The sequence below is a fragment of the Pongo pygmaeus genome, chromosome 21 (genome assembly GCF_028885625.2).
Source record: "Pongo pygmaeus isolate AG05252 chromosome 21, NHGRI_mPonPyg2-v2.0_pri, whole genome shotgun sequence".
NCBI classification, from domain to species: domain Eukaryota; kingdom Metazoa; phylum Chordata; class Mammalia; order Primates; family Hominidae; genus Pongo; species Pongo pygmaeus.
Genome location: NC_072394.2, coordinates 40,654,742 through 40,681,057, shown reverse-complemented (window position 1 = coordinate 40,681,057; position 26,316 = coordinate 40,654,742). Strand labels below are relative to the sequence as shown.

The following is a 26,316-nucleotide window of genomic DNA, read 5'->3' as shown; positions in this document are numbered from 1 at the left end:
TTTCAAGCCCAGGAGTTCAAAGCTGCAGTGAGCTATGTTCATGCCACTGCATTCCAGCCTGGGCAACAGAGTGAGACTCTGTCGCTAACGAAAAAAAAGTGAGGTGTGGGGAGGAGTAACACTAGAAGTAAGGGGCTTAGCGCAATGCCTGGCACATGGGAGAGATCAATAGTTGTAAGCTATTATTAGTCAGAAAGAGAAAGAGGAGACATTTTCCCCTTAGAAAGCCCATCTTCTGCTTAACATCCTTTTCTTTGTTGTTGCTTTTTCCCAGCTGGAACAACTCAGACCAAAACATCTGGCCCAGCCACTGTCCCCAGCCCACTGACTGAGGAAAAGGCTGCCTTGCCAGAAGCTTCTGCAGGCTCCCCAGAAAGAGGCCCCACCCTGGAGGAGGAGCCCCCAGGGCCTGAGCCCAGGATTGGGGCTCTAGGTGTCAAGGTTTTCCGCTCCAGGATAGCATGCCTGCCAGGTTCCAGGGGATTCAAGCAGGAGGTGGTGGGGAGGGAGCTGGGGGCCCCAGAGCATCCTCAGGTGCTGTTGGGTGGAGGGGAGGCTGGGAAGGCCCTGGAGGCCTAGGTTCTAGACCAAGCCTCCTTGGGCCTCAGTTTCCTCATCTTTCCCATGGGAGAATTGGAATAGATAAAAGCAATTTGTTGGTATCCATCCACCCATCTATCTGTCTGTCCATCTGTCTACTTGTCTATCCATCAGTGAAGCAGCCAAGGTGGATACTGGGTTCCCCAGAAGCAGAGCCTGAGACATAGATTTTTGGGAAAGTGACCTATTGGAGGAGGGCTCTGAGGAGAAGGACAGAGGGTCAAGGCAGGGGGAGGAGCCAAGCAAGGCTGTGGGCTGACCCCAAGGAGAGCACTGGGGCATGACCCGCCCCACAGAGCTGGCTCCAGCTTAAGGTGTAGGGGACTGGCCTTTTATAAGCCTTGTCTGTCAGTCATTAACTATGGGCTGATCCCCAGTCTGTCCATCCTTAATGAACTGCAGGAACTTCGGGCTGATCCTGGAATGGGGTGGGGCAGGGGGAGCCAGTGATCCAGTTCAGCCCAGGGCGCCTCTTCAGAGAGGGGGCATCTGTGAGCCACTGACAACTGATACTTCCAGATTCTGGGGATGGGTTCTCTGCCTGCTGAGGGGATCTGGGTTTGGGGTACTAGCAGCATCCAATACAGAAGGTCTTATCACTCCTATTTGATATTTCCCCATTGTTGTAACAGACATTTACTGGTCCCTGGGCTTAGCACTGGCGATTCATAAAAGAACAAGTCTGATGTGTTCTCCACTCTCAGGAAACCTATATTCTAGTGGTGGGGAAAAGCCAACAGGTTATCGCAACAGATTATTGAAACCCAGTGTAAACAAAGTGTGACAGTTGGGAAGGACGGGGCTGTGGGAGTACAGATGAGTCCCCTGGTTCAGGCTTAGGGTAGTAGAGGTCAAGGATGACTTCCCGGAGGAAGTAACGTAAAGCCCAGTCCTATAGTATGAGGAGGAATTATCCAGGTGAAGAGTTGGGAGCAGCATTCCAGACAAAGGGAACAGCATGTGCAAAGGTCCAGAGGCAAGAGAACCACAGTGCTTTCTGGAGACTGATTGTCCTGAAATACTGTTTTACTTCACAGACTTCTACATCTCTCCAGGACCTTGGGCACTGCCCTGTCTTTTTGCAGCTCCCAGGAGACCTTATCTGTCCTTTTCCTGGTCATCTTTGCTGAAGCTCCTGCTGTTTGTTCTATATTAATTGTACACAAAGGATCTCACGATCCTCTTAGGGCCATCATGGGCCAAGGGCTCAGATTTTGTCCATGGAAGGCTCTGCTGTGGGAGGAAGATCTTTGTTTTAGTTCTAACTCTATCATTAGCTCCCTGTGTGCCCTTGGAGAAGTCACTGCCCTCTCTGGGCCTCCTCAAGAGGAGAACAGGCAGATAGGACCTGGTTCATTGTCACTCTTCCCTCAGTTACTGTTGTTGTAATTCTTGGGGGTTGCAACATGCACTGTTAGCTCGCACATGCCTGATGCGTAGTATGTGTGCAAAAAGCATTTGCTGCGTGAATGAGCAATGTCCACATGCGTGCTCCTTCTGTCCGTTTTTTGTCCTGCTCTTCTCTAGTGATCTTGTCCTCATTCCCCACATGACTCCCCCCATCGCATCCACCATAACCATGACTCCCCCCATCGCCTCCACCATAACCATGACTCTCCCCATCGCATCCACCATAACCATGACTCCCCCCATCGCATCCACCATAACCATGACTCCCCCCATCGCATCCACCATAACCATGACTCCCCCCATCGCATCCCCTGTAACCAACTTCTCCCCGCTGGGTTTTCATGTTAAGGCTCTCGCTCCTTTATTACCACTGCTTCTCTTTCCAGGTCACCCACTGCCCCAAGTTTCATCATCTTCAGGCCTCCCAAAACCTTGAACCTATTGGCTCAACTACCTTTTCACTCCCCTTTTCCAGCATGTCCTCCCACCCTCCACCACATCCCTTCCCCATCATCATATCTCCCCCACCCTCCACCACATCCCTTCCCCATCATTATGTGTCCCCCACCTTCTGTCACATCCTCACATCCCTTCTTCCTAGCTTAGATTCCAGGCTCACATTGTAATCACTTCCTTTCAAACACTCACTCACTTGCTTTCCTCTTCCACCTTCACACTTACTTGGATAAATCCCAACCTCCGTGAGATCCAGCTCTCCACCTGCACCCTCAAGCTGAATGAAGCTGGAAAAATCCACACAATTGTGCAGGCTAATTGTGTTAGATTCCTGACCACTGACCTCCGGGGGTCCCAATGGTGCCAGTGGATCCTACTTCACCTCCAGAGTCCTGAATGATTTCCCCACAGTCCTGTGTGATGACTTCACACCTTCTCTCTCCTTTAACCTTCAACACCACCTTCCCCAACTTAAATCTCAGCTGATGACCTTCCTTCTGGTCTTACTGAGTAAGCAGAAGCAATTGGAAGGAAGTCTATGAATTGCTTCTGCTTACTCAGTAAGACCAGAAGGAAGGTCATTCACCTACCTGCTGGCATCTGTACCCACAGGCTCAGCATTCTAGTATGGATGAATTGTCCATGTGCCTGAGGCTGACCCTGAACTAGTGCTCTGTTCCTCTCTACCTCCTCAAAGACATCCCTCCAGCAAGATTCTCTTCTCCTTCCTATAGGATCATCTTCCCTCTTTGGCTCTGGGCCATTCCCATCAGGATGAGAACATGCTGCAGTATTGCCCAGCTTGAAATGAGCTATTCTAGGCCCCTGTGTTCCCACCCTCACACTTTTACATTAAAACTCCACAAAGCAGTTGTCTGTGTTCCCTGTTTCCACACCTTCTCTCTTCCACTCACTCTAATCAGAATCCCTTCCCCACTGTGCCGCTGAGACACGTCTTGTCGAGGTGGTCATTGCGTTCCATGTTTCTAGATCCAGGGGTCAATTCTCAGTCCTCATCACCCTTGGCCCTTCCGCAGCATTTGGCGTGGATGGCCACTTCCTCCTGTTGAAAGGCTTTCTTCACTTGCCATTAGATCTTCAGTCACCCAGTCCTCCTCTCACCTCACTGGCCACAATTTTGCAGCCTCCTTTCCTGTCTCCTCCTCATCTCCACAACCTGTAAATCCTGGAGGGCCCCCAAAGCCCAGTCCTTGGTCCATTTCTCCTCTCCATCCACACTCACTTCCTAGGCGATCTCATCCTGGAGGTGTAATATTTTCTGTAAATGCTCTCTCCAGGCTGACAACCCCGACACTGATTTTTCCAGCCTGGGCCCTGGCCATGAACTCCAGACTTATCCATCCAGCTGTTTACTACTTGATGTCTCTGCGTGGAGGTCTCACAGACATCTCTAACTTAGCATGTCCAAATATGGACTCCTGACTTCACATCCCCTCACCCCACACTTCCCAACCTTCCAGTCTTTCCTCATGGCAGTAAAAGATGACCACATCATCCTTGATTGCTCTTTCTCTTACACCCCACATTCAATTTGTTAACTGTCAACTCTCCCATTAAATTGTATTCAGAATCTGTTGACTTCACCCCACCCAAGTCCAAACCAGCGTGGTCTCTTGCCTGCTGCAGTGGTCTCCTCGCTGGTGTCTCTGCGTCCACACCGGCCTCTGTTGGAGTTTCCTTATAGGGCAAACAGTCCCCAGAGCCTGTGCTTCAAGATCTAGATCTGCTCCAAGCTAGCCCTGTGAAGCAGGTCTCCCTGTAAAATTTTCATAAAGATCTGTTCTCAGGAAAGAAACTGATCAACACACAGGTGTGAATGTCTGCTCCCATGCTGGGGATGGGGTTTTGTTTAATAGGCACTATGTTTCCCATTGTGGCCATAACAAGTTATTACAAATTAGTGACGTAAAACAACACAGATCTATTATCTGATCGCTCTGTATGTTAGAAGCCCAACATGGATCATGCTAGGCTAAATCCAGATGTCTGCAGAGCTGCATTCTTTCCTGGAGGCTCTAAGGGAGACTCCATTTCCTTGCCTTTTCCAGCTTCTAGAGACCACTACTTTCCTTGGCTTGTGGCCCCTTCCTCCATCCTCAAAGCCAGCAATGTTGCATCTCCCTCACCCTCCATCCATCTTGGCACCTTGCTGCTACCAAAGCCAGGAAAAGTTCTCTGCTTTTAAGGATTCCTATGATTAGATCGGATGATCCAGGATAATCTCCCCACCTCAAGGTCCTGCCCTTCATCACATCTGCAATGTCCCTTTTGCCATGTAAGGTAACATATTCAAGATTCTGGGGATTAGGGCATGGACATCTTTTGGGCCACAGGCACGAAGCCTTAGGAGAGGGCTTCCCTGTCTTTTCGCTGGAAAATCCCTAATGCAGAAGAGAATGAACATAGCCCCTGAGATTAAGACCTCACCCTGAGCTCTCAGTTGCTCCATATAGATCTTTGAAATCCTTTTTGCCTTTAAAGTTTCTATACATTTTAAATATCCATAAATAGAATACATTCACACTCGTTTTGATATGAAAAAAATGCTTTTAATTGCTTGCAAATTCAATTACTTACCATTCCTCCCTCCCCAAACTTGGAGTGACTCGTCATGCTGCTGGCAGATACAACACATTTTTCAGCAACTTTGGGCAACCCCGACTTACCCACCACCCTCATTTTGCCATCCTCATTTTCACCTGAGGCTCATAATATCTGTGAACAGCACAGCTTCAAGCCATGGTTCTGAGATGCTAATGATGGTATTTCTGGTGCCAGCTGGTAGGTGAGGATAACATTTGGGGCAAAAGGGTCTCCTTGGCCCAGCTGAAGACAAATCAGGTGGACAACTGCCCCTTGCTGTAATCAACTCAGCTGGCACTGGGTGTGTGCAGGGCCCTGTTCCAGGCAGTGTAGGGAACCAGACATGTGAACTAATGGTATGACCACTGTGTCCCGGTGTGGAATGTCCTGAGTGTGTGAACCCTTTGCTGCTCAAAGTGTGGTCTGGGGACTACCTACATCAGCGTGACCTTGGAGCTAGGGGGAGAGGCAGAATCTCAGGCCTGCTGAACTGGCATCTGCATTCTAGCAAGATCCCCAGGCCCATCAAAGTGCTGGGATTACAGGCGTGAGCCACCATGCCCAGCCACAAATTTTTTTTTATTTTAAAAATTATATCAGATTTTAAGACATATGTGAAAGAATGTTCCAGGTGGTTGGACCCCTGTGAGGCGGCACTTGTGAAGGTGGTTATGTTTGTCCAAGGCTTCATGAGCTCTGAAGGGTTTTGCACGCTGCAGACGGTGGTGCCCACGTGGAGTGGCTGGTGGTCATTGCAGGGCATCCTGGAGTGAGGTGACTGAAGTGCAAGGCTCTGAGTCCGGGCTGCGAGACTGGTGTGGTTTCCCGAGGCCTGAGCCTCTTTCCCTGCTGCTGTACTTGCCCTCCCCTTTCCTCCCCATGAGGATGGGCTGTACTGGCTCCCGGAGCCTCAGCCTCATGACCCCTGTGGGGAGAGTGAGGCACACGGCCCAGATTCCTGGAACAGGAAATACCCTGTCGGAAACCCAGGGTTGAAAGTCTGCAAGAAGAAATAGTGCTGGTGGTCACAGGGCTGCACGCTCACCACCCCTTGGACTGGAGATGAGAACAGAGACAGTGATCATTGTAACGACCAATGATTGAGCAACTCAATCATTCACTGAGCTCTTGCTGTGTATTAAGCGCTTCTCAGGAGCTGTCTGATTTCATCCTCGAAATAACCTAATAAGCTCAGCATATTATTCTCCCTGTTTAACAGACGAGGAAACTGAAGCTCAGAGGTGCACTGACTTGCTCACAGACACACAGTGAGTCAGTAGAGAGCAGAGACTTGACCCCTTTCTGTGTGACCCCAGAGCTCATGCCATGAGCTCTGCCTGCCCACATACCCTATACAGAGGGAGTGCTCTGCACAGAGGAGATTCAGGAAGACTTTTCTCATGAAGTGGCATTTGAGCTGGGTCTTGAAGGATGAGTAGAAGTCAGAGTTCACAGAAGGAGAAGGAGAGAAAGGGTGTTTTTCGGGCAAAGGAACCGTTATGGCCAAAGGTCTGAAAGCCACAGGAGAGGTCCCTAGAGGGCCCTACCAAAGTTCTCACTGCTCACGTGTGCCCTCTGTCCTCCAGGTGGCCGGGACAGGGCCGGGCGGCCCCTGCTTCTGGTGTCAACTACAGAGGGGGCCTGGGAGGCGCCATGGTGCACAGTTTCAGAGGTCACCAAGCTACTCTCCTACCTGTGCACCATCCCCAGGTAAGGATCTGGGCCACCCTGACTGCTCCATCCCCACCTCAACCCTCTGGGCCCAGAGCCCTGGACCAGACACTGAGAGGAGAAGCACCATATCCTTCCGTCCACTCATCTGTTCACAGAGCCAGTCCCCAGACAGATGCTGGGAGAAAGCAAAACAGCCTCAGTCCCTGCCATCGAGGGGTTGTCAGGCTGGTGGGAGAGACAGACAGAGTGCAAGAAACAAACCATGGCCAAGAAACTTTCAGGAGTGGCAATGTGATGAAGAAAAGAGTGATGTTTGTAGATCAGTGGTTTTCAATTTTTTTTTTTTTTTTTTTTGAAACAGAGTTTCACTCTTGTTACCCAGGCTGGAGTGCAATGATGCAATCTCAGCTCACCACAATCTCCGCCTCCCGGGTTCAAGCGATTCTCCTGCCTCAGCCTCCAGAGTAGCTGGGATTACAGGCATGCACCACCACACCTAGCTAATTTTGTATTTTTAATAGAGACAGCATTTTTCCATGTTGGTCAGACTGGTCTTGAACTCCCGACCTCAGGTGATCCACCCACCTCGGCCTCCCAAATTGCTGAGATTACAGGCGTGAGCCACCGTGCCTGGCTGGTTTTCAAATTTGAAAGTGCATTAGAATCACCGGGTGGGCTGTTAAAACAGATTGCAGGGGCCCATCCCCCAGATTTTCTGATTCAGTTGATGAAGGTGGGTGGGACCTGAAAATCTGCATTTGTAACAGATTTCCTGGTGATAACAGATGCTGGGCCTGGGACTACACTTTGAGAACCACTGTTGTAGAGTGAGAAGAATAGGGGATGTTAATTTCAATTGGGAAATCAGGGAAGGCTTCCCTGAGGAGGTGATAATTGAGCTGTCATCTGAATTATAAATATTTGAATAAACAAAGGAAAGGGGTGAATGAGTAAATGAATGAATGAGAGAGTGAAAGAATGAGTGGGTGAGTGAGTGAGTGAGTGAGTGAATGATGAGTGGACTCTGGCTGATTTCTAACGCTCCTCCTAACACTCCTACCCCTGCCACCATTCAGACTTAATGGACTGGCTGGGGAAGAGGCGCCCTCTTTTCCTCTGGGACCCAGCCCCTAGCCAGGGCAGTCTTAGAGGGGATGCTGCTCAGGACTGGCTAATAAGCCCCAACTCAACCTAGAGGTCTGCTCCTGGGGGATAAGGGGTGGAAGGTGATGGAACCCTCTGGAACTTTCTTCATGCATCCCACCCCACTGGAGCCATCACTGCCACCTGCTGGTCACTAACATTTTTTTTCTTCTTGTCCAAGGTGGAGTGGCTTTTCTGGACTGAGGGGGAGATGGGACCCCCTTTTTCTGTGGTGGAAAGTGACTAGCATGGTAGACAGAGCTCTGGGATCCCACCGACTGGCTATGCGACCATAGGGAAATAATCTCCCCTCCCCAAGGCTCGCCTGAATAAAGGGCATGACCAAGAGGGCTCTAAGGACCAAGCTGGGCACAAGTGGCAGGGATGAGGGGGTGTAGAGGATGTAAACTATGGAGTGCAGTGTACACCAGGTGCTTGTGTGCTGGGCTGGTTTTCTCCACTTGTGCTCTGAATGAACATTGGTTGGGCCCCTGCTCTGGGCTTGGCTTCGTGCTACATGGTGCTAGGGACAGAGGCTCCTCACACCAGGCCCTGACTTTTAAGGGCCTCCAGGTTGGTAGCAGAGACAGGTCTGGAAAAAAATCACTGTCCAGCATGGGCATTGCCAGAGGGAGGCAAGGATATAAAGTCAGGGACTTGAAATCACCTCCCAGAGCCTCCTGTCACTATCTGCCACTGGGCCTTTCTGTGCCTCAGTTTCCCCTTCTAGGATAATCATAGCAAATATTTACATCCCATTTACTCTGTGCAGTCACTGAGTGCTTTACACGAATGAATTCATCAGTCCTCACTACAGCCCATAAGGCCGGTACTATCATTATTAAATTGACTCAGGGAGATGAAATAACTTGCCCAGACCACAAGGTACTAATGGCAGCGCCACAGCTCTACCCTCCCACTGGGCCACCAGAGGTTTTGTCTGTGCACTGAGTGGTTGTAAGGCTTGAAGGCAGTTGGGGGCTATTTTTCCATCCTGCCTGATCATTAGACTGGCCGAGGGTGCTTGGAACCACACAGATTCCCTGGCCACCCTGTACCCACTGGCCAGATGGCTAGAGGGGTGGGAATGGGGGAGGAGTAGGGTGAGGAATCTGTATTTTAACAAGTCTTGAAAATTGGGCCAGTTTGGAAAATCCTAAGATAGTCACTGAAAAGTAGCCCACTGTAAGCTCAATGCAATGTGGCTGAACCAGGGAGGGTGTTTTGGCTGCAATCAACAGAAATTCCCATTTAAAATGTTTTATCTGTTAAGGAAATGTATCATTCTATGTCTCTGCCTCATATCTCTTTGTAAGAACTTTTTAAAGGAGAGAATGTCTTTCCCAGAAGCCTCTTTCCCCGGAAAACTTTCCCTCATATCTCATTGGCCAGAAATGTCACATGACCCTCCCCCATCTAAACCAATCACTGGCCAGAGGAATTACGTCACTACTGTTGGCCTCAACCAATCAGAAGCCAGGCTCTGGGGGAACATGGCTTTTTGGAGGGAGTTGGATTCTTGAATAAAATAAGGATTCTGCCTACACAAAAAAGTGGGTGAGTCCCAAGTGACTCGCCTACTGTACCTGGGTTAGTTGCTAGAGTTAGGAATAGTAAGGCTATAAACGAGAGCTGTATGAGGTATTGCAGGAGCACCAAAGAGGAAGCAAAGGGCTCTGCCTGGAGAAGAACCATGGAGGGCTTCCTGGAAGGGGCATTAGAACTTGGTCTTACAGGATGAAGAGTTCACCAGTAAATCAAGGTTTCTAGCAGCCGGGTTCCCTCACCTTCCGCTAGGTCCTGCCCCCTGTCCGAGGCCATCCAGCAAGACTGTCAATTCTGTTTACTACCCACAGGCCTGAAGATAAAGCCAAGGGGCTGGCGGTCCTGATTGACGCCAGGAAACAGCCCCCACAGCCTGGTCTGGTCAGCGCCCTGCAGGCCACCCAGGTGAGTGGGAGGTGGAGAGCCTTAGCCTAGTAAGTCCTGGGAGCCACCAGGGCCCTCCTGACATTCATAGAGTCCAGGGGTGCTTAGGGCTGGGACCAGGACTCTCAGGCAGGGACTTTTACCGCAGCCAACAGAAAACTTAGCCCTAACAAGCTTGAAGCTCATTGGTTCATGTCACTGGACAATGCAGGAGCCAAGTCCAGCTTCAAGTATGGCTTGATCCAAGGGCTCAGATATTGTCATTAGAACCTGGTTCCTCTCTCTCCATTTCTGGCCCTGTTCTCTTTGGAGGATGCCAAGCCACCCCGCTTGGCACCCCGCGCCCCTTGGTGGCCGGATGGCTCCCAGCAGCTCTGACTTCACATGGTCTCTAACTTAAATCCATTAGGAAAGAGTAAGAGATTATTTTCCCAGCAAATATTTCTTTGTGTCTCAGTTACAGTGGGTTCAGGAGTCCCTCCACACCCAACCCTGTGGCCTGGGGGTGAATGCAACACACTGATTGGCTCAGACTTAGATCACATAAAGCTCATGAGCTGAGAAGGGAGGAGAGAAGAGATTCCTATCCAGCAATTATGGGCAGCAGAGTCAAGGGAGGTTCTGCATCTGCTTACCTTATGGTCTGACCTCCTTCGCTTTGCAGATGGGCAAACGGGCCCAGAGGGGCGGGTCATCTAGAAAGGTTTGCAACACAACTTGAACCTGCTGCTCTCATGACTTCTAACCAATGATTCACGGTCCAAACATATCACACAAAGATTCCAGCCATGGAGGGACCCCACCCTGTCCTTGTGACCCATTTGCCTGCATCTTACAGGGGATGAAGGAGGAAATCAAAGTGTGTGAGGCTTCATGAAGCCTTGGGCAGAGCAACTCTGCAGTGGTTGTCTTTGACAGGCTAAGGTCCCAGCCTCCATCCGAGCTATTCTCTTCCTGGGGGAGAAGGAGGCAGCTCTCCAGCTGCAGACATTACCTGACGTCCAGGTGAGGGGGACTCAGGGTCGACGGTTGAGGAGGGGAGTTGTTGGGCTCGAGCTGAGCTGGGGTTAAGGAGAGGGAGAACTGCAGAATTCATGAGCTAGAAGAGGCCTTGAAGTAATCTAGTGTAAGGCAATAAATACGAGGCCTGAGCGCTACCACTCCCCAATATAGATCCGTGGCAGGCATTGTCAAATCACTCACAGAATGATTTCTCTCTGGCAATCCTAGCAACTCCTGGTGGGTGCTGCCACATGATCGAGAATTGCACATGGCATGGAACCTATTTGAAAAGCTTCATCTGGTCCATCCCTCCTCCCTTTCTTTTCAGAGGGGGAAACTGAAGCCTAAGGCCACACAGCAAGCTAGACGCAGAGCTGGAGTCACCTGACTCCAGTGCCTTTTTCACACTGCGGTCACATCTGATCTTCCTGTATTTCTCTCCCTAATTAATACAGATGTGGAGTTGAAGCAGGACTTTGCAGGAAAAAGCCCTGCAGCTCCCTTTAATTAGTGCTATACACCACAGTAATGAGTATGGGCAGTCAGTCCTCTGTCCTGCTTCGGGATGTGGTTTTAAAACTCTCCTACCTCCTGGTTAGTGAAGAGGCAGATTGTGGGCTGGAGATGTGCTTTTCCAACTTTAATGTGCTTACTGATCTCTTGGGGAAATACATTAATGTGCAGGTTCTGATTGAGTAGTTCTGGGTGGGTCCTGGGACTCTGAATTTCCAACATGTCCTAGGTAATGCCGGTGCTGCTGGCCCATGGACCACACTTTGAGTAGCAGGAATATCAGGTGGGTCCAAAAAAAACCCACAGAATCCACCAAATCCCAAGCCTAGATATCTGGAGCTATTCCCAGCATAAACCTCAAATTTCTCTGCCTGGCAGAAGCAGTCACCTAGTTCTTCCGTGTCTTAGAGGACACTGTTGGGATTTAGTGACTTTTCTCACCAGCCCCAAGAAGGAAACAGCTCTTGGTGGCTCCTCAGGGAACTGTGCAAAGATTACAAAGAAGTTTCATCACAAGGGCCAGCTTCCATCAGTTTGTATGATTGCCTGGAGAGCCGTACTGGGAAAGAGCCAAGCTCAGAGGGAACGAGTGCTATGATTGATTTATGATGTCTGCCTTGGGCACAAGCTAGGAGAGTGGCAGTATGAGTGCTGTTTATTTGCCATTCCTTAACCAGGGTCTGGTTCTGAATTTTGATTGTCAGAGTTTCCAGAGAAGATTGGTTGCCCACAAAGCAACTTTTAAAGCTGGAGTCAACCTTACTTGTGGGAAATGAACTGGTGCTGGGGCAGGGATCTGGGCAGGACCTTCTAAAATGACTGTCCTCACATTGAGTCCCTGGTTCTCCTGATTCTTTGGTCTGCAGGTGGAGGTGCTGACCTCATTGAAGGCCCTCAGCCACCATGTGGACCCCAGCCAGCTGCCCGCAGCCCTGGAAGGCCCCTTCCCCTACTGCCACACCGAGTGGGTGCAATTCTTCCAGGTGTTTACCATCACAGGCTTTAGCCCCTGACCCCCACTCCTTCTCTTCCTCTCTTCACTCTTCTGTCCCATGGATCCATCAACCCTGCTATGCTAAAAAATAAACAGTCACTCAACAAATGTTTACAGTGAAGGTACAGAGTCGAATGATTAAGAGCTCAGGCTCTGAGGCCAGGCTGCCTACATTGCAATCCCAGCTCTGCTGTGTGATTTTGGATAAGTTACTTACCTTCTCTGAGCCTTGGTTTCCTCATCAGCTAAACAGGGGATAATAATAGTACCTCCTCAGGGGGTTTTTGTGAGGATTAATTTAGTTAATGTGGGTAAAGAGCTAGGTCTATGTTAACTGAAAATAAATTTACAGGGCAGGGCGCTGTGATTCACACCTGTAATCCCAGCACTTTGGGAGGCCGAGGTGGGTGGATCACATGAGGTCAGGAGTTTGAGACCAGCCTAGCCAACATGGTAAAACCTCATATCTACTAAAAATACAAGAAAGAAAAAGTTAGCCAGGCGTGGTGGTATGCACCTGTAGTCCCAGCTACTCGGGAGGCTGAGGCATGAGAATCACTTGAACCCAGGAGGCAGAGATTGCAGTGAGCCAAGATCACACCACTGCACTCCAGCCTAGGTGGCAGAGTGAGACTCTGTCTCAAAAAGAATCATAAAATAAAATAAAATGAAATAAATTTACAGGCACTTGCTCTATGGACCCACACAACTCAGAAAGCTCAGGGTCTGGTTCCCTCCTATAAGAGGGAGGAAATAAGGCAGCCGCCAGTGCTGTGCTCCTTTCCTGTGTAATCACAGTCCCTCCTCCCCACAACCCCAAGAGGGGGCATTTCATACCCAGTTTAGTACATGAGGACACATAGGGCGAGGGTGCCTTTCGGTGGGCTTAAACCACACCAAAACCTATGCCCATCAATGCCCACCCCGGGTTCTGTCTAGACCAGGGTTGCTCGACCTTAATCTATTCACATTTGGGGTTGAGCAATTCTGTTTTGTTGGGAGCTGTCTTGTGCATTGCGACATGCTTGGTACCAGCCCTGGCTCTACCCACTGTTTGCACCCCACAAATTATGACAATTAAAAAATGTCTCCTGACATTGCCGAATGTCCCCAGGGGGCAAAGTCACCCCTCATTGAGTCACCGGTCTATACTAACAGTCTAACATGGTAGCTGATTGACTTTTTGCCCAGGTGATCTTTTTAAAATTGTGTGTTTTTGAATAGGCAGTGAGTATATTCACATTTCAAATGGTACAAAAAGATACCTACTGAGCAATCTCCTTTTCTGCTTGTCCCCCAGGGTCCTAGCTTCCCTTTCCAGAGGCCTCCAATGAATCCACTGGTTTTTGAACTGTATTTTAGCTTTAAACTCTTTCCTTTACATGAAATCTTACCTATAGACCCACTACATGGAATTGAGAATGATGATAAATACAGTATGGGCTGGGCTCTGTTCTAAGTGCCTTGCATATATTAATGGATTTAATCCTCACACAACCCTATAAAGCAGTAACTACTATGATCTCCATTTTAAAGAGGAGGAAGCAGAGACACAGAGAAGTTAAGTAACTTGCCCAAGGTCTCACAGCTTGTAGGTGATGGAGCTGGGCTGAAGTGGGACTCAGCTGAAAATGTTCCCCTAACTCTGCCCTCTTCCTTCCCTTACCAACCATGGTATCCCCACTGGCCTGGGAGTCGTTCAGGCCTGTCTCCTTTCTTCTCCCTCACTCATACTCAACACGAGTGGTTCTCAAAGTGTGGTTCCCCAGGCCAGCAGCATCAGCAACACCTGGGAACTTGTTAGAAATGCACTTTCTACCATGCCTCGCCCCAGAAGAACTGAAGCAGAACCTCAGGAGCAGAGCCCAGAGCCTATGTTTTAACCAGCTCTCCAGATGCTTCTGATGCACCTGGAGTTGGAGAGCCACTGACTACCACCTCCCTGTGTGCTCCTGGGATGGAAGAGGCATCCTCCTGGTTGGCCTGAGCTGACACCTGCCCTCTGGTCCTCTGTCCTGCAGAAGCTGGACCCTTTCCTTGCTGACCTCCACCAGGCCTCTTCCCTGCTACAAGCTTCCATCGAGGAATTTGAGAAGGCCGACCCCCCTGGGGGGATGCAGGTGAGCCTGAAGCATGGTGGGTAGGGAAGCCACACCACACCCCAGACCCCTGGACCAAGGGCTTCGAGAAGGAGACGGCCTGGGGAAAAGGGGGAAGACATTATCCCTGTTTTTCATCATTCACTTGACTCATATTTGAGGGGCACCCACTTTGTACCCTGCACTGGAGACCAGCCTGGGGCAAACTGACTTATCCCTGCCCTCCTAGGGCTCGTGGTGCTGTGGCAGAGGTGGTAGTTTAAAAAGCAGACAAATAAATGGGTATATCATTCCAAATTGTGTCGAGTCCTGTGGAAGTAAGATTGGGAATAATGAGGGAGGGAGGAGGGCCTCTCTGAAGAGCTGGAGTTTAAGTTGAGGCTTGAAGTTTGAGAAGGAGCCTGCCTTTGTGGGGGGCTGTGCTCCAGGCAGGGGGCAAACACATGCAAAGGCCCTGAGGTGGGGTTATACCTGGGGTGTTCAGGAGTAGCAAGGAGGCCAATGTGGAGCAGAATGAGTGGGAAAGAAGCACGAGTGGAGCTTCTAGATGCAGCAGGAGCTGGACCAAGGAAGAGTTGGGCTGGGATTCAATTCGAAGCCTGCAGGGAAGCCACTGGAGAGTTTTAAACCAGGGGTTTATCAGATTTGCACTTTGAGATCCGTTCAACTGCCATGTGGAGAACAGACTGTAGGGGGAGCCAGAGGGCAGCAGGGAGACCAGCCAAGAGGCTGGAATGGGTGTCCCAGCAAGAGATGCTGGAGGGTGGACCAATGAGGTTGCCGTGGTGATGAGAGGGGGCATGGCTGGAGGGGGATGTTTTAGAGACAGAAATGACAGACTTTCTGGAGGACCTTGAATGCCAAACTGGGAGTTGTACTTGATCTGGGTGTGGGGAGCCTTGGAAGGTTGCAGAAGGAGAGTGGGGATGGGGCCTCAGGGCACCTCCCTACGCTGGCAGGAGGCTACCAGGTGCCTGAGCAAGTCCAAGGAGCTGATGGAGGCTGTGCTGAGGGACCCGGGCCTACTGGGCCTCCAGCGGGAAGGTGGAGCCACCCTGGCCAGGCTGCAGCGTGATGCCAGCAGGCTGGACTTCAGCCCTGATGTCAGGTACAGACGTCCAGGCCTTTCCTCTTCCACCCCATCCTGTTTCTGACCCAGGAGCTTGGAGCTGGGACCACACCACCTAGGGCACACATAGCTGAGCCCTGAGGGTGCCCAGCTTTGCAGTAGTTGCAGGGCCTGTATCCCAGGCTGAGGCCTGGTCACAGAAACCTATCCTGAGCCCTGGCAATTTCCTCGCCCCTTCTCTGCTTTCCCTCCTTCAGCCCCAGCCATCTTGAGCCTGGGATGGGCATCGGAGGATGTCGCCTACCCATTTCTGGTCACCCTTTTGGACAAAGCACTTTCTCTGACCCACACACCAGGATGAGCCCCTGCAAGAGCCTGCCTCATTTATTTCTGGCAAGAACCCTGTGAGGTCCACATTGTCCATTTGGCTGATGGGTAACTGAGGCTCAGTGAAGGGAAATAGCAGCTAGACAGCGGCTGGTAAGGGATTTGAAGCCAGGCCTTCTGGGCATTTAACCCCTACCCGGCCCTGCCTTTCCCGGTAGGCAGCTCAAACACACTTGTGAGAACCTCATGGTGTCTCAGGGGTCTCAGAGCCAGAATAAATTATAGACATTCCTGGAAGGTCCCAGCTTTTTTAAATTTAGGGGGTGGGGAAAAGTCAGCCATTAAATTGGTCAGTAATTGCAAGTATTTTCACCCTCTTAGAACACAGCTACTTATATTCAAAGTCGAGGGCTGGTATGCCTGAGCTTTTAAGAACATTTTGTTTACAGAACCAAGACCTAAATAGCACTTTGTGTGTGTCCAGCATTTTTCTCAGGGCTTTACAAATACCAGCTCACTTAATTCACTCCGAGGTAGCTGCAAATATTATGCCTATTTTTCAGTGGAGGAACCTGAGGCTCAGAGAGGGTAAGTGACTAGTCCAGGGTCACATAGCTGGGATGTGGTGGGGCCCGGACTTGAATCCAGGCAATCTGGTCCCAGAATCTTGAACACACCACCCAGAGCTGCACTAGACTTGAGAGCAGGCTCACACAGATGGACGCACGGGCAGCACTGGGTGTGGGGTCATCTCCCTGCCCCTCAGTGCCTGATGGGGACTGGCACTGCCTTTCTCAGCCTCTTCCACCCTTACCTGCCCCACTGGCCCAGGCCCCTCCTGTCCACCCGAGGCCCCGCAGACCCACGGCTACCAGCAGCTCCAGCAGGGGGCACTGTGGTCCCACATGAGCTGCTGCGGGCATTTGTTCTGCAGCGGGTCCCTGCAGCCCCTAGGCTGTCCCTGTCCCTCCATCCCTCGCTCTCCAGGCAGGCAGAGATTTTCTATCCTATTCACGCACCCTGGGCCCACACCTCTTCCCTGCAAGGGTGGCAACCCGTGGGGAGCTGCAGTCAGATGGGGAGGCCGAGGTAGAGCAAGGCGCCCTCCAGGAAGTCAAAAGCTTTTCTGCCATCTTCTCTCTTCCATTTTCCCTCTGAAGGCAGAGGAGGGCAGAGCAGGGTTGGAGATTCCTCCCTTCGCGCAAATATCACCACGCCTGAAATCCCATCCACACTTCTTCCTTAGTGATTTGTGGCTTCGAGCATTTTTTAAAATTATGTGCAGAAACAGCCCTGGGTGGGGTTCCAACTCAGGTTGCCATCTGCAAGTCGATTCCCCTCCCTTGACCTCAGTTTTCCCATCTGTGAAATGGAGGCAGGGCCGGCAGGCGTGTTGCAGCTACTTCCCACCATTGCAATAGAAACAGCACGGACCTGACAAACATCGTGCGCTGGGCACTGTGTTAAGTGTTTTGCATGCATGAGTGCTGGTTCTCTGCCCTGGCTGCCCCTGGAACTGCCTGAGGTGCTTTAGAAAGCATCAGTGTCTCAGCCGGGCATGGTGGCTTATGCCTATAATCCCAGCACTTTTGGAGGCCGAGGCAGACAGATCACCTGAAGTCAGGAGTTCAAGACCAGCCTGGCCAATATGTGAAACCCTGTCTCTACTAAAAATACAAAAATTAGCCGGGCATGGTGGTGCGTGCCTGTAGTCCTAGCTACCTGGGAGGCTGAGGCAGGAGAATCGCTGGAACCCAGGAGGCAGAGGCTGCAGTGAGTGGAGATCGCGCCACTGCACTCTAGCCTGGGTGACCAGCCTGGGCGACAGAGTGAGACTCTGTCTCAAAAAAAAAAAAAAAAAGAGGGAAACATCAGTGTGTTGGTTGCACTCAGAGTCTGACTTTGTTGGCCTGGGGCAGGGCACTAAGATTTGTTAAAGCTCCCAGGGCAGGTTATAATGTATAGCTGGAGTTGAGGGCCAGGGCGTTAGATCATTTAATCCTTACAACCATGCTATGAAGTGGGTTCTGTGTTTATCTCCACCTCACAGAATAAAAAGCAGAGACATAGAAAGGTTGAGAAATTTGCACAGAGCCTCCTACTAGAACGCAGCAGAGCTGGGCTTTGAACCCAGATCTGTCCGGCCAGCTTCGTTCCCTTCTAGGGAAGGGGGAGGGTCAGTTCACTTCCTACTACATTCTCTTGTCCTCCCAGTCCCATGGAAGACCAAGGCTGAGGCCCAGAAAGGTGAAGGGACCTGCCCACAGTCACACAGCAAGTTAGCTGGAAAGCCATGCTGGGGCCAAAGAGATGGAGGGGCAGGCCTATGCTGGGCACAAGTACAGCAGGGTGAAGAGGGCAACACTGGCCTTTTCTCACCTCCGCCCACCTCCCAGGAGCCATCTGGCTGCAGCCACTGCCTTGTACAGCCTTGTGGACGAGCAGCTTCATGTTCTGGTCACCACATCCAACAGCCTCCTGGGGAAGCTGGAGCTCCGTGTCCGCCTGGGCCACCTGGAAGCCGCCATTCACCAGGTGAAAGGGGAGTCTGGCTTGGGGTATGGGGGTTATACCTGGCCACATTCCACAGGAAAGCCCCGACTCTGGGCCCGGCCCTAGCCAGATGCTTTGTTCTGGAGAAAGGATACCAGGCTGGCGATCCTTCAAAGGCCAGGCAGCCATCCTTGGGGCGTAGCACATGACATGGTGCTCAATAAGTGCTCAATGGGTGAAAACATAGCCCCAAGAGCTGCACTTATTGAGCGCCAACTCTGTTCCAAGCCCTGGGCCAGAGCCGTTGTGAACATCATTGCTTTCCAAACTCATGGGGAAGATGCTAGGATTTCATCCACTGCACAGACAAGGAAACTGAGGCCAGGAGACATAATGTTACCTGTTTGTGGTTGCATATCTCGCGGTCTGATTCTGGAACCTGCACCTGGCGTGGCTTCATCTGACTGCCGGTGCCGAGAACCAACACATTCCTTTCTGCCTGGAGCTGTGGGGCACGGCGCGCTCCTGCATCAGACAGCCCTGGTCCATTCCTGGCTCCAGCACTTACTCGTGGTGTGGTCCTGGACAAGATATTTAACTCTTCGGTGCTTCAGTATCTTCATTTGTTGAATGGGGGGTAATATTAGTACCTGCTACATTGGATCTGTGAAGATAAAGTGAGTGAATAGGCTCTTTAAGATGCCCCAGAATAAGAAAGGAACTTCCACTCAGGAGGTTGAGAGCCATTATATACCCTCTGTCCCTCATTGAATCTTCATGTCTACCCCATTTTACTACTGAGTAAACCGAGGCCCAGAAAGGGGGAGTGGCTTACCATGTTCACACGGTGAGTTCCCAGCAGGCCCATGGACTTTCCTCTGCAGCCTGCAGCTTCTTCTCCAGCACTGTTTGCATGCGCACGTGCGCACAAACACACACACACACACACACACCCGAACAGGGAGCTCATCACCCCTGAGGCCACCCCTTTATGATCCGGCACCTCTGAGTGGTTAGAGTAGCCTGAAGTTCACCACCCTGTGACTTCATTCAGATAACAGCGTGCACTGAGGGCGTTAGCCAGGCCAGATGCCCTCTGGGGTCCCGCTTTGAAGAACATGATCACGCACTCCCCCTCCCCAAGTCATTTCTTCCCATGCCCAGAATTGGGAGAGTTTCAGTCCAAGCCAGTGGTCACAGGCCTAGCCACTGAATGAGTGAGGACAGAAGACCTCAGCCTGCAAGGAAGTGGGGGAGCTGGACAAGGGAGGTCTCCTAGCAGCCCCTCATGTCCAAATCTGCCTCTCCTGTCCCAGGTCAGCGACTGGATGGAGCAGGAAGGAAGCCGGTGCCTGCAAACGCTGACCCCCAAGGATGGAAGTTTGGAGACAGTGGAGAAAGCCCATGCAGAATTTGAGAACTTCTTCCTCCAGGCTGCAGTGCGTTCCAGGCAACAGAGGAGCAGGACTGGAGCAGATGGAGAGGGCATTAGAGGGGTTGGCACTGCCAGGGCAAAGCTGTGGAGGTGGGAAAGAGCAAGAAAAGTTCCAGAGACAGTGAGGGAAACAGCTTGGATTGCAGAGGTCAGCTGAGATGTTATCTCCCCCAGAGATTCTTACCAGATGGCCAAGCCCAGAGAATATTCTGAATCCCCCAGAGGGTTTCTTAAAATGCAGTTTCCAGGGCCTCACCCTAGAACTAATAACTCAGCCTCACAGAGCTGGGGGTTGGGGGGCAGGGAAGCTGCATCAACGTGATGCGATGTGACAAGGCTCTGGACCACAGGGTGATTCAGCCCCATATCAGCACTCAGGAATTCCCAGGCCAGTGGGGAGCGGGGGCGGGGGCGGGGACAAACAGGGAAGCGCACAGTAAGGGAGAATGTGGGGACTCAGAGCAGGAGCCTTTGGAGTCAGAGAAGTTTTCCAGAAGGGACATCTAAGCAGAGCCTGGCTAGGCAAAGTGAACTGCCATGGCGAGGGCCTGGAGACTTCCAGAAGCATGATAACTGCTCTTAATTGTTCAACCCTCACCAGGAGGTAAGGCCTGTGAGGTGGGTGCTATTAGGGTCCCCATTCTACAGATGAGGAAACTGAAGCCCAGGAAGTCTCCTGGCTCGCCAGCAGGGCAGCTGGAGGTTGCTGACCTCTGAGGGAGGCCCCAGCCAAGGCGGGAGCTAAGTGGGCGCCCCCTCCTCTCCCCTCTCAGGCCCAGTACCGCCGAGGCCTGGAGCTGTCCAAGCAGGCCGCTCAGCTGGGAGCTACAGCCGGAGGGGCTGGGGAGGCAGAAGGTGCAGAGTTCCCAGAGCTGGCAGCCTTTGCCTCTACCCAGCGGGCCTTCCAGGCAAAGCTGACCCACTTTTACATGGCGGCCGAGCGGCAACGCACTGACCTTGAGACGCTGCTCCACCTGCACCGCTTCTGCAAGAGGGTGAGCCCCGCGGCCCACCTGCACAGATAACCCCCCGATCCCCTGGCTGGGGCTATGGTGGGGACAGGGATACCTAGACACAGCCCCGTGGCCCAACTGCATAGACACCCCCCCATCCCTTGGATACCTAGACACAGCCCCCCCGCCCACTTGCACAGACACCACCCCCATCCCCTGGCTGGGGGCACAGCGGGGACAGGGATACCCCAGACACAGTCTGAGGCTCTTCGTGATTCACTCCCCAAGTCTCGTAACAGGAAAAAAACAGTGGGAAGGGGAAGAGCTGAGATTTGAGCATAGATGTCCCCGTGGTGCCCCGTGACATGCCTTATGTGCTTCCCCAAAGAGAGAAGAAATGACGACAGATCCCTTCACCAAGCAGGCTTGACCATGATGAGGACGATGGGTTGTTGGGAGGGTAGTGCACATTTGTGAGTGTGTACACCATGCCAGACCCTCCTGTGAGCACTTCACACACCTTACTTGACTTCATTCTTACCCATACCTCTTTGATGACAGGGCACCAATGTTGTTCCCATTTTACAGATGAGAAAACTGCCCAAAGAGGGCAGTGATGAAGGAAGATTTGATTTAGGAGCTGCCACCTGTCCTAAATTCATGTAGCCAAATCTCTCTTTAAAAAAAAATTATGGGAAAACTGAGGTCTGTGGGGACAAAGGAGCAGCCTGGGAGAGTGTGGTCCAGCTGGGACAGGGACCCCCATGGCTGGCCCAGACCCAGTGCCCTCAGCTGCCCCTTGCGCTTGTCACCAAGGACAGAGTGTGAGAAAGACCTGACCCCAGCCTCCCAACTGTCAGGCCAGCCCCGCGCGCAGGCCACAGCAATCACAGGCTGCTTCAGAGGGCAGCAGGAGGGACTCTGGGCAACTCACGCCTGGGGCCCTGGGAGGACAGGGCACTCTCTGTCTCCTTGGGACAGCGGGCAAGGGAGGCAGATGTCGGCAGTGGCAGCAAAGGGCTCCCCCAGTTCCAGCTGTGTACAGTTAAGAGCATGATACAGGCAGAATCTGAGCCTTGGAGTCCGGGGCTTCATGTCCTTGCGTGAGCTCTGTGACCTCAACCACAGTCTTCACTGCTCTAGGCCTCAGCTCTTTGCTAAGACCATAGTTAATGGCCATGTAGTTCTTATGACAAGCCAGGCCCTGTTCTAGTCATTTCACATATAATTTTATTGTCGCCCCGATCCTATGAGACAGGTACTACTATTATGGGCATTTCCACCTAAGGAAACAGAGAGGACAGATAACTCACCCAGGGTCACACAGCTAACCGAATGGGCAGAGATTCAAACCCAGACCATCTGGCTCTACTGCCAGCCTTACCAGGTAGTGACAGATTTCAATGGAAGTAACCCCTGGCACAGGGCTTTGTTCAAATTCAGAATTATCATTAACATCAATATTATTATTATCATTAGGAGGAGGAAGAGGAGGAGTAGTGCCTCCAGGGTTAAAGACATCTGGTAGCTTCTCTGCCTTGCCCACTGATTTCAGCCAATTTCAGCCCCACGGGCCTTCCCGGGTCAATCAAACGTGCTCCAACTCCGAGGTCTTTGCACGTGCTGTTCCCTCAGCCTGGGAAGCTCTTCCCGTTGACCGGCTGGCTTCTTGTCTTTCTTCCGCTCTCAGCTCACACATCCCCTCCTTGCAGACACCCTTTCTGACTGCCCACCCCGGTTCTCTCTCATCACCCTGTTTTGTCACTTCTGGCTGCTCACTTTGATCTGAAGTTGTCCTGGTCGTTGTCACTCGCTTGTCTCTTGCATGGTGCCTGCGAGGTGAGCTCCCTGAGGCAGGGACTGGGTTCAAGTTGGTCCTGCTCTATCCATGGTGCCTGGCACAGGCTCGGCCCACAGGGGCTCAGGGAGGCTGTGCGGGGAGTCAGGATAGGCTGGAAGCCTGGGGATGGCTTGTGTGGAGGTAGTGTCTGTGCCAGGCCTAGAAGTCATACGGGGGAGGTAGCAACCCTGACTTTGAGTCCAACTCTCTCTGTTGGATCTGGGCTGGCCCTGTTTCCTCACTGGCCCTGAATTTCAATCCGTTCCATAAGGGGTTGGGCAAGATGATTTCTGAGGTGCTATCCGTCTCTGTCCAGCTTAGCCTGGAAGGTCAAGTCCTGGACAGACAGACAGATGATGGGACAGCCCAGCACCAGGCTCAGCCCCTGGTGGGGAGCGTGTGTGCAGCAGCTTTGGTCCTAAATAATAATAACACAATGGTGCCACTAACGGAGATTTATGGAGCTCTTTCCCGGCCATGAGCTCCGTGTGCTTGCACGAATATGAAGCCATTTATCTAAAGACAAGTTCCCTTAATCCGTGGAAAGATGGTCTCTTCGGAGAAAATGGTTCTCCAATCCCTACAACCTAACAGCTCGCTGTCGGTTTCTAAATTAATGGAGAGAAAGATTATGTTTTTCACGAGCTGCTGGGAACGTGTTGGCTTCTTTGCAGTCTGCAGACATTTTGTGGGGGAAGCGGGGACAGACAGAATCACAAAATGAGGCAGAGGCTCGGCTGGAGTGAGGGGGCCTGCAGGCCTGGTGTGGCTGACAGTCTCAAGGTATGATGGTGAGGGCACACCCCTGCCTGGCCCGTTTCTCCTTCTGCCCATGAAGGTGCTTGGAGGACAGATCCGAAGTGGAATCCCAGCTCCTCCCTGACTTGCTGTGTGACCTAGGGCAAGTGAGTTCACTTCTCTGAGCCTCAGTTTTCTTCTCTGTGAAATGGGCTGCTGGTGCAGTTCAGTGCGATCCTGCCTGAGACACACAGAACCTGGCAAACAGTCAGCGCTCAATAAATGTTAGCCAGACTCCTCCCTCACCGCACTCTCAAGGGTTAATACAACCATGGATAGGAATTTCACCTCTCAAAAGGCTTTTCATGATCATCTAGTGCAACTTCCATTTTACAGAAGAAGAAAGTGAGCCCCAGAGACAGCTAAGTCCCCGCTGGCCCATAGGTCTATTAGAAGGTGTCTGATGGGCTGGGCGCAGTGGGTCATGCCTATAATCCCAGCACTTTGGGAGGCTGAGGCGGGTGGATCACCTGAGGTCAGGAGTTCGAGACCAGCCTGACCAACAAGGTGAAACCCCGTCCTACTAAAAATACAAAAATTAGCTGGGCATGGCAGCAGGTGCCTATAGCCTCAGCTACTCGGGAGGCTGAGACAGGAGAATTGTTTGAACCCGGGAAGCAGAGCTTGCAGTGAGCCGAGATCATGCCACTGCACTCCAGCCTGGGTGATGGAGCGAGACTCCATCTCAAAAAAAAAAAAAAAAAAAAAAGGTGTCTGATGATTCTAAGGGTGCTTGGGGGCTGTTTCCAGATGGCAGGTGTGTGAACCCAGGGAAGAGAGGGACACCAGGGTCGTCACGGTCAGTGGAGAAGATCATGGCCAAGCTGAGCGGGGCCCTGGCATCGGGCACTTATTAATTCAGTCCTCCATGGTCCCACTTCCAGCCTGAGCCCCCACCTCCCTCTCTTCTTGTCCCCCAGATGACCTGGTTCCACATGGACTGTCAGGACCTGATGGCCCAGCTCAGGCTGGACAAGACCTCAAGGGTCAGTCCTGGGGACCAGCGCCGCCTCCACCGCTACCTGCAGCGACTGGCATCTGAGTTCCCTGCTGAGAAGCTCGCAGCCGTGGGGCTGCAGGTGGCCTCCCTGAGCCAGGCAGGCCTGGGCCAGGAGCTGTGGGAGGAGGCCCGGATCAGGCATGAGGAGATCCGGATGCTCCTGGAGAAGGCACTGACCCACAGCTCTTGCCCAGAGGCTCCAGCTGCTCACTCGGCATGCCCAGAACGAAGAGGGGTGGCGGCCAAGGGCCAAGGTCTGAGTGTAGAGGTCATTTCCAAGGGGAGGTGGGACCAGCTTCCACTAGACTCACTGGGCATGGACCATTTGCCAAAGTCCTATTGGCCTCCTGGGCCCCCCAGAAGGGAACAGAACAGAACTTTCCAGGCAGGCTCTCCACCCCAGGAAGCTGGCCGGGCTGCAGAGGCTGAAGACGGCAAAGGCTCCCACAAGCTCCCTGACCCTGCCTGCGAGCATTTGCTTGCCACTACCTTCTTCCGGCAGCAGCCCCCCAGGCAGAGCCAAGTCCCTCGCCTCACTGGGGGCAGCTTCTCCTCAGAGGGGACAGACTCGCAGACATCCCTTGAGGACTCACCCCAGACAAGTCCCCTTGCCTCCCTCTAGCTGAGAGCCCCCTTCAGTGGCACCAGCCTCCAGGAGCACTGGGATGGAGCCCAGCTGGAGGGGTAGCTGGGAGCTCTGGTCAGTCCCAGTGAGACGTCGCCATGGAGCACTGGTTTTACGTTCTGCCTCTGCTGGGAGGATGGGAACTGTTGACCTGCCCCCTGGCTCCAGAAAACTCCTGGAAGACCCGATCCTCACCCATGCAGAATAGCGAGAGTGGGTGTCAGAACCAGGGCACAATGAAGGGTGTGATTGGCTCCATCCCTCCAGGCTCTCATTGTGGAAAGACCTGTCAGCACAGACCCCTCCAGAGGTCTCCCTCGCAGGCAGGCAGACACCCACCTGCAGCTCAGGAACATACACAGCTCTCCCCTCGGGCACGAGGGCCAGTGTTGCCCTTATACAGAATCCTTGGGGAGATTCGGGAGTGCTTCCTTGTCTTGGATTCCAGGAAAATGGACCCTGAGATGAGGATTTAAGGATCAGTGTGTTTGGTGCTGATCCAGGAACCTCAGCTGGGGGAGTAGGAGGTGAATCTGCAAAGGGAATAAAGAGTATGTTGTCAAGCAAATTTTCTTTTTTTTAATTTTTAAAAATTCATTGTATTTTATTTTTAGAGATGAGGCCTCACTGCATTGCCCAGGCTGGTCTCAAACTCCTGGGCTCAAGTGATCCTCTTGTCTTGGCCTGCCAAAGTGCTGGGATTGCCTTTTCCACCCACCCCCCGACCCCACCAGGGACAGGGTCTCACTCTGGTGTCCAGGCTGGAGTGCAGTGGTGCAATCATAGCCTCAGATTCCTGGGTTCAACCAATCCTCCCACCTCAGCCTCCTAAGTAGCTGGGACTACAGGCACGCACCACCATGCTCAGCTTATTATTTATTTATTTTTTGTAGACATAGGGTCTTGCTATGTTGCCCAGGCAGGCTGATCTCAAGCTCAAGCGATCTTCTGGACTCAGCCTTCCAAAGTGCTGGGATTATAGGTACGAGCCATTGTGCCCCACCCTCATACAAATTTCCATGTTGGCAACTGTAGCTGGATATTTCTGGAGATCTCTGAAAGACAGCATGGAATCCTCGAACACCCCCTGAGGCGTGAGGCATCCAGGGCATTTATCTACCAACCCTCAGGAGTTGGCACTCGTAGACAGCACACACAGCCAGCTCCATTGGTCTTGGCAAAGAGAATTGCCTCCTGGAGCCAGAGGCCAGTTCCTGTGCTCAGAAAGGAAGGACATGTCTTCTGTGCTCCCTGTCTCACGAGGCCCCTTCAACAGGCATGGGCCTTCATTTTCAAGTTCAAGGAACCCTGTGGAATCTTGTCCTTGTCCTCCAGAGAGAATCCTCTCCGCC

At 52.1% G+C, this 26,316-nt stretch overlaps 1 protein-coding gene across 3 annotated transcripts in view; it reads left to right on the top strand.

Annotated features, from left to right (window-relative positions):
* KIAA1755 (KIAA1755 ortholog) overlaps positions 1-25,549 on the top strand; it is a 46,204-nt gene extending 20,655 nt beyond the window's left edge. For 2 of the 3 annotated variants that reach the window (XM_054467818.1, XM_054467816.1), the window contains 11 exons: positions 275-472; positions 6,657-6,780; positions 9,744-9,837; positions 10,735-10,821; positions 12,198-12,314; positions 14,347-14,445; positions 15,384-15,532; positions 18,217-18,355; positions 19,630-19,752; positions 20,522-20,743; positions 24,260-25,549. In XM_054467818.1, the coding sequence (XP_054323793.1) occupies positions 275-472; positions 6,657-6,780; positions 9,744-9,837; positions 10,735-10,821; positions 12,198-12,314; positions 14,347-14,445; positions 15,384-15,532; positions 18,217-18,355; positions 19,630-19,752; positions 20,522-20,743; positions 24,260-24,961 (2,054 nt within the window). In that variant the 3' untranslated portion in view covers positions 24,962-25,549. The remainder of the gene's footprint in view (positions 1-274; positions 473-6,656; positions 6,781-9,743; positions 9,838-10,734; positions 10,822-12,197; positions 12,315-14,346; positions 14,446-15,383; positions 15,533-18,216; positions 18,356-19,629; positions 19,753-20,521; positions 20,744-24,259) is intronic. The other variant, XM_054467817.1, reaches the window with a different exon arrangement.
* The last annotated feature ends 767 nt before the right edge of the window (positions 25,550-26,316 follow it).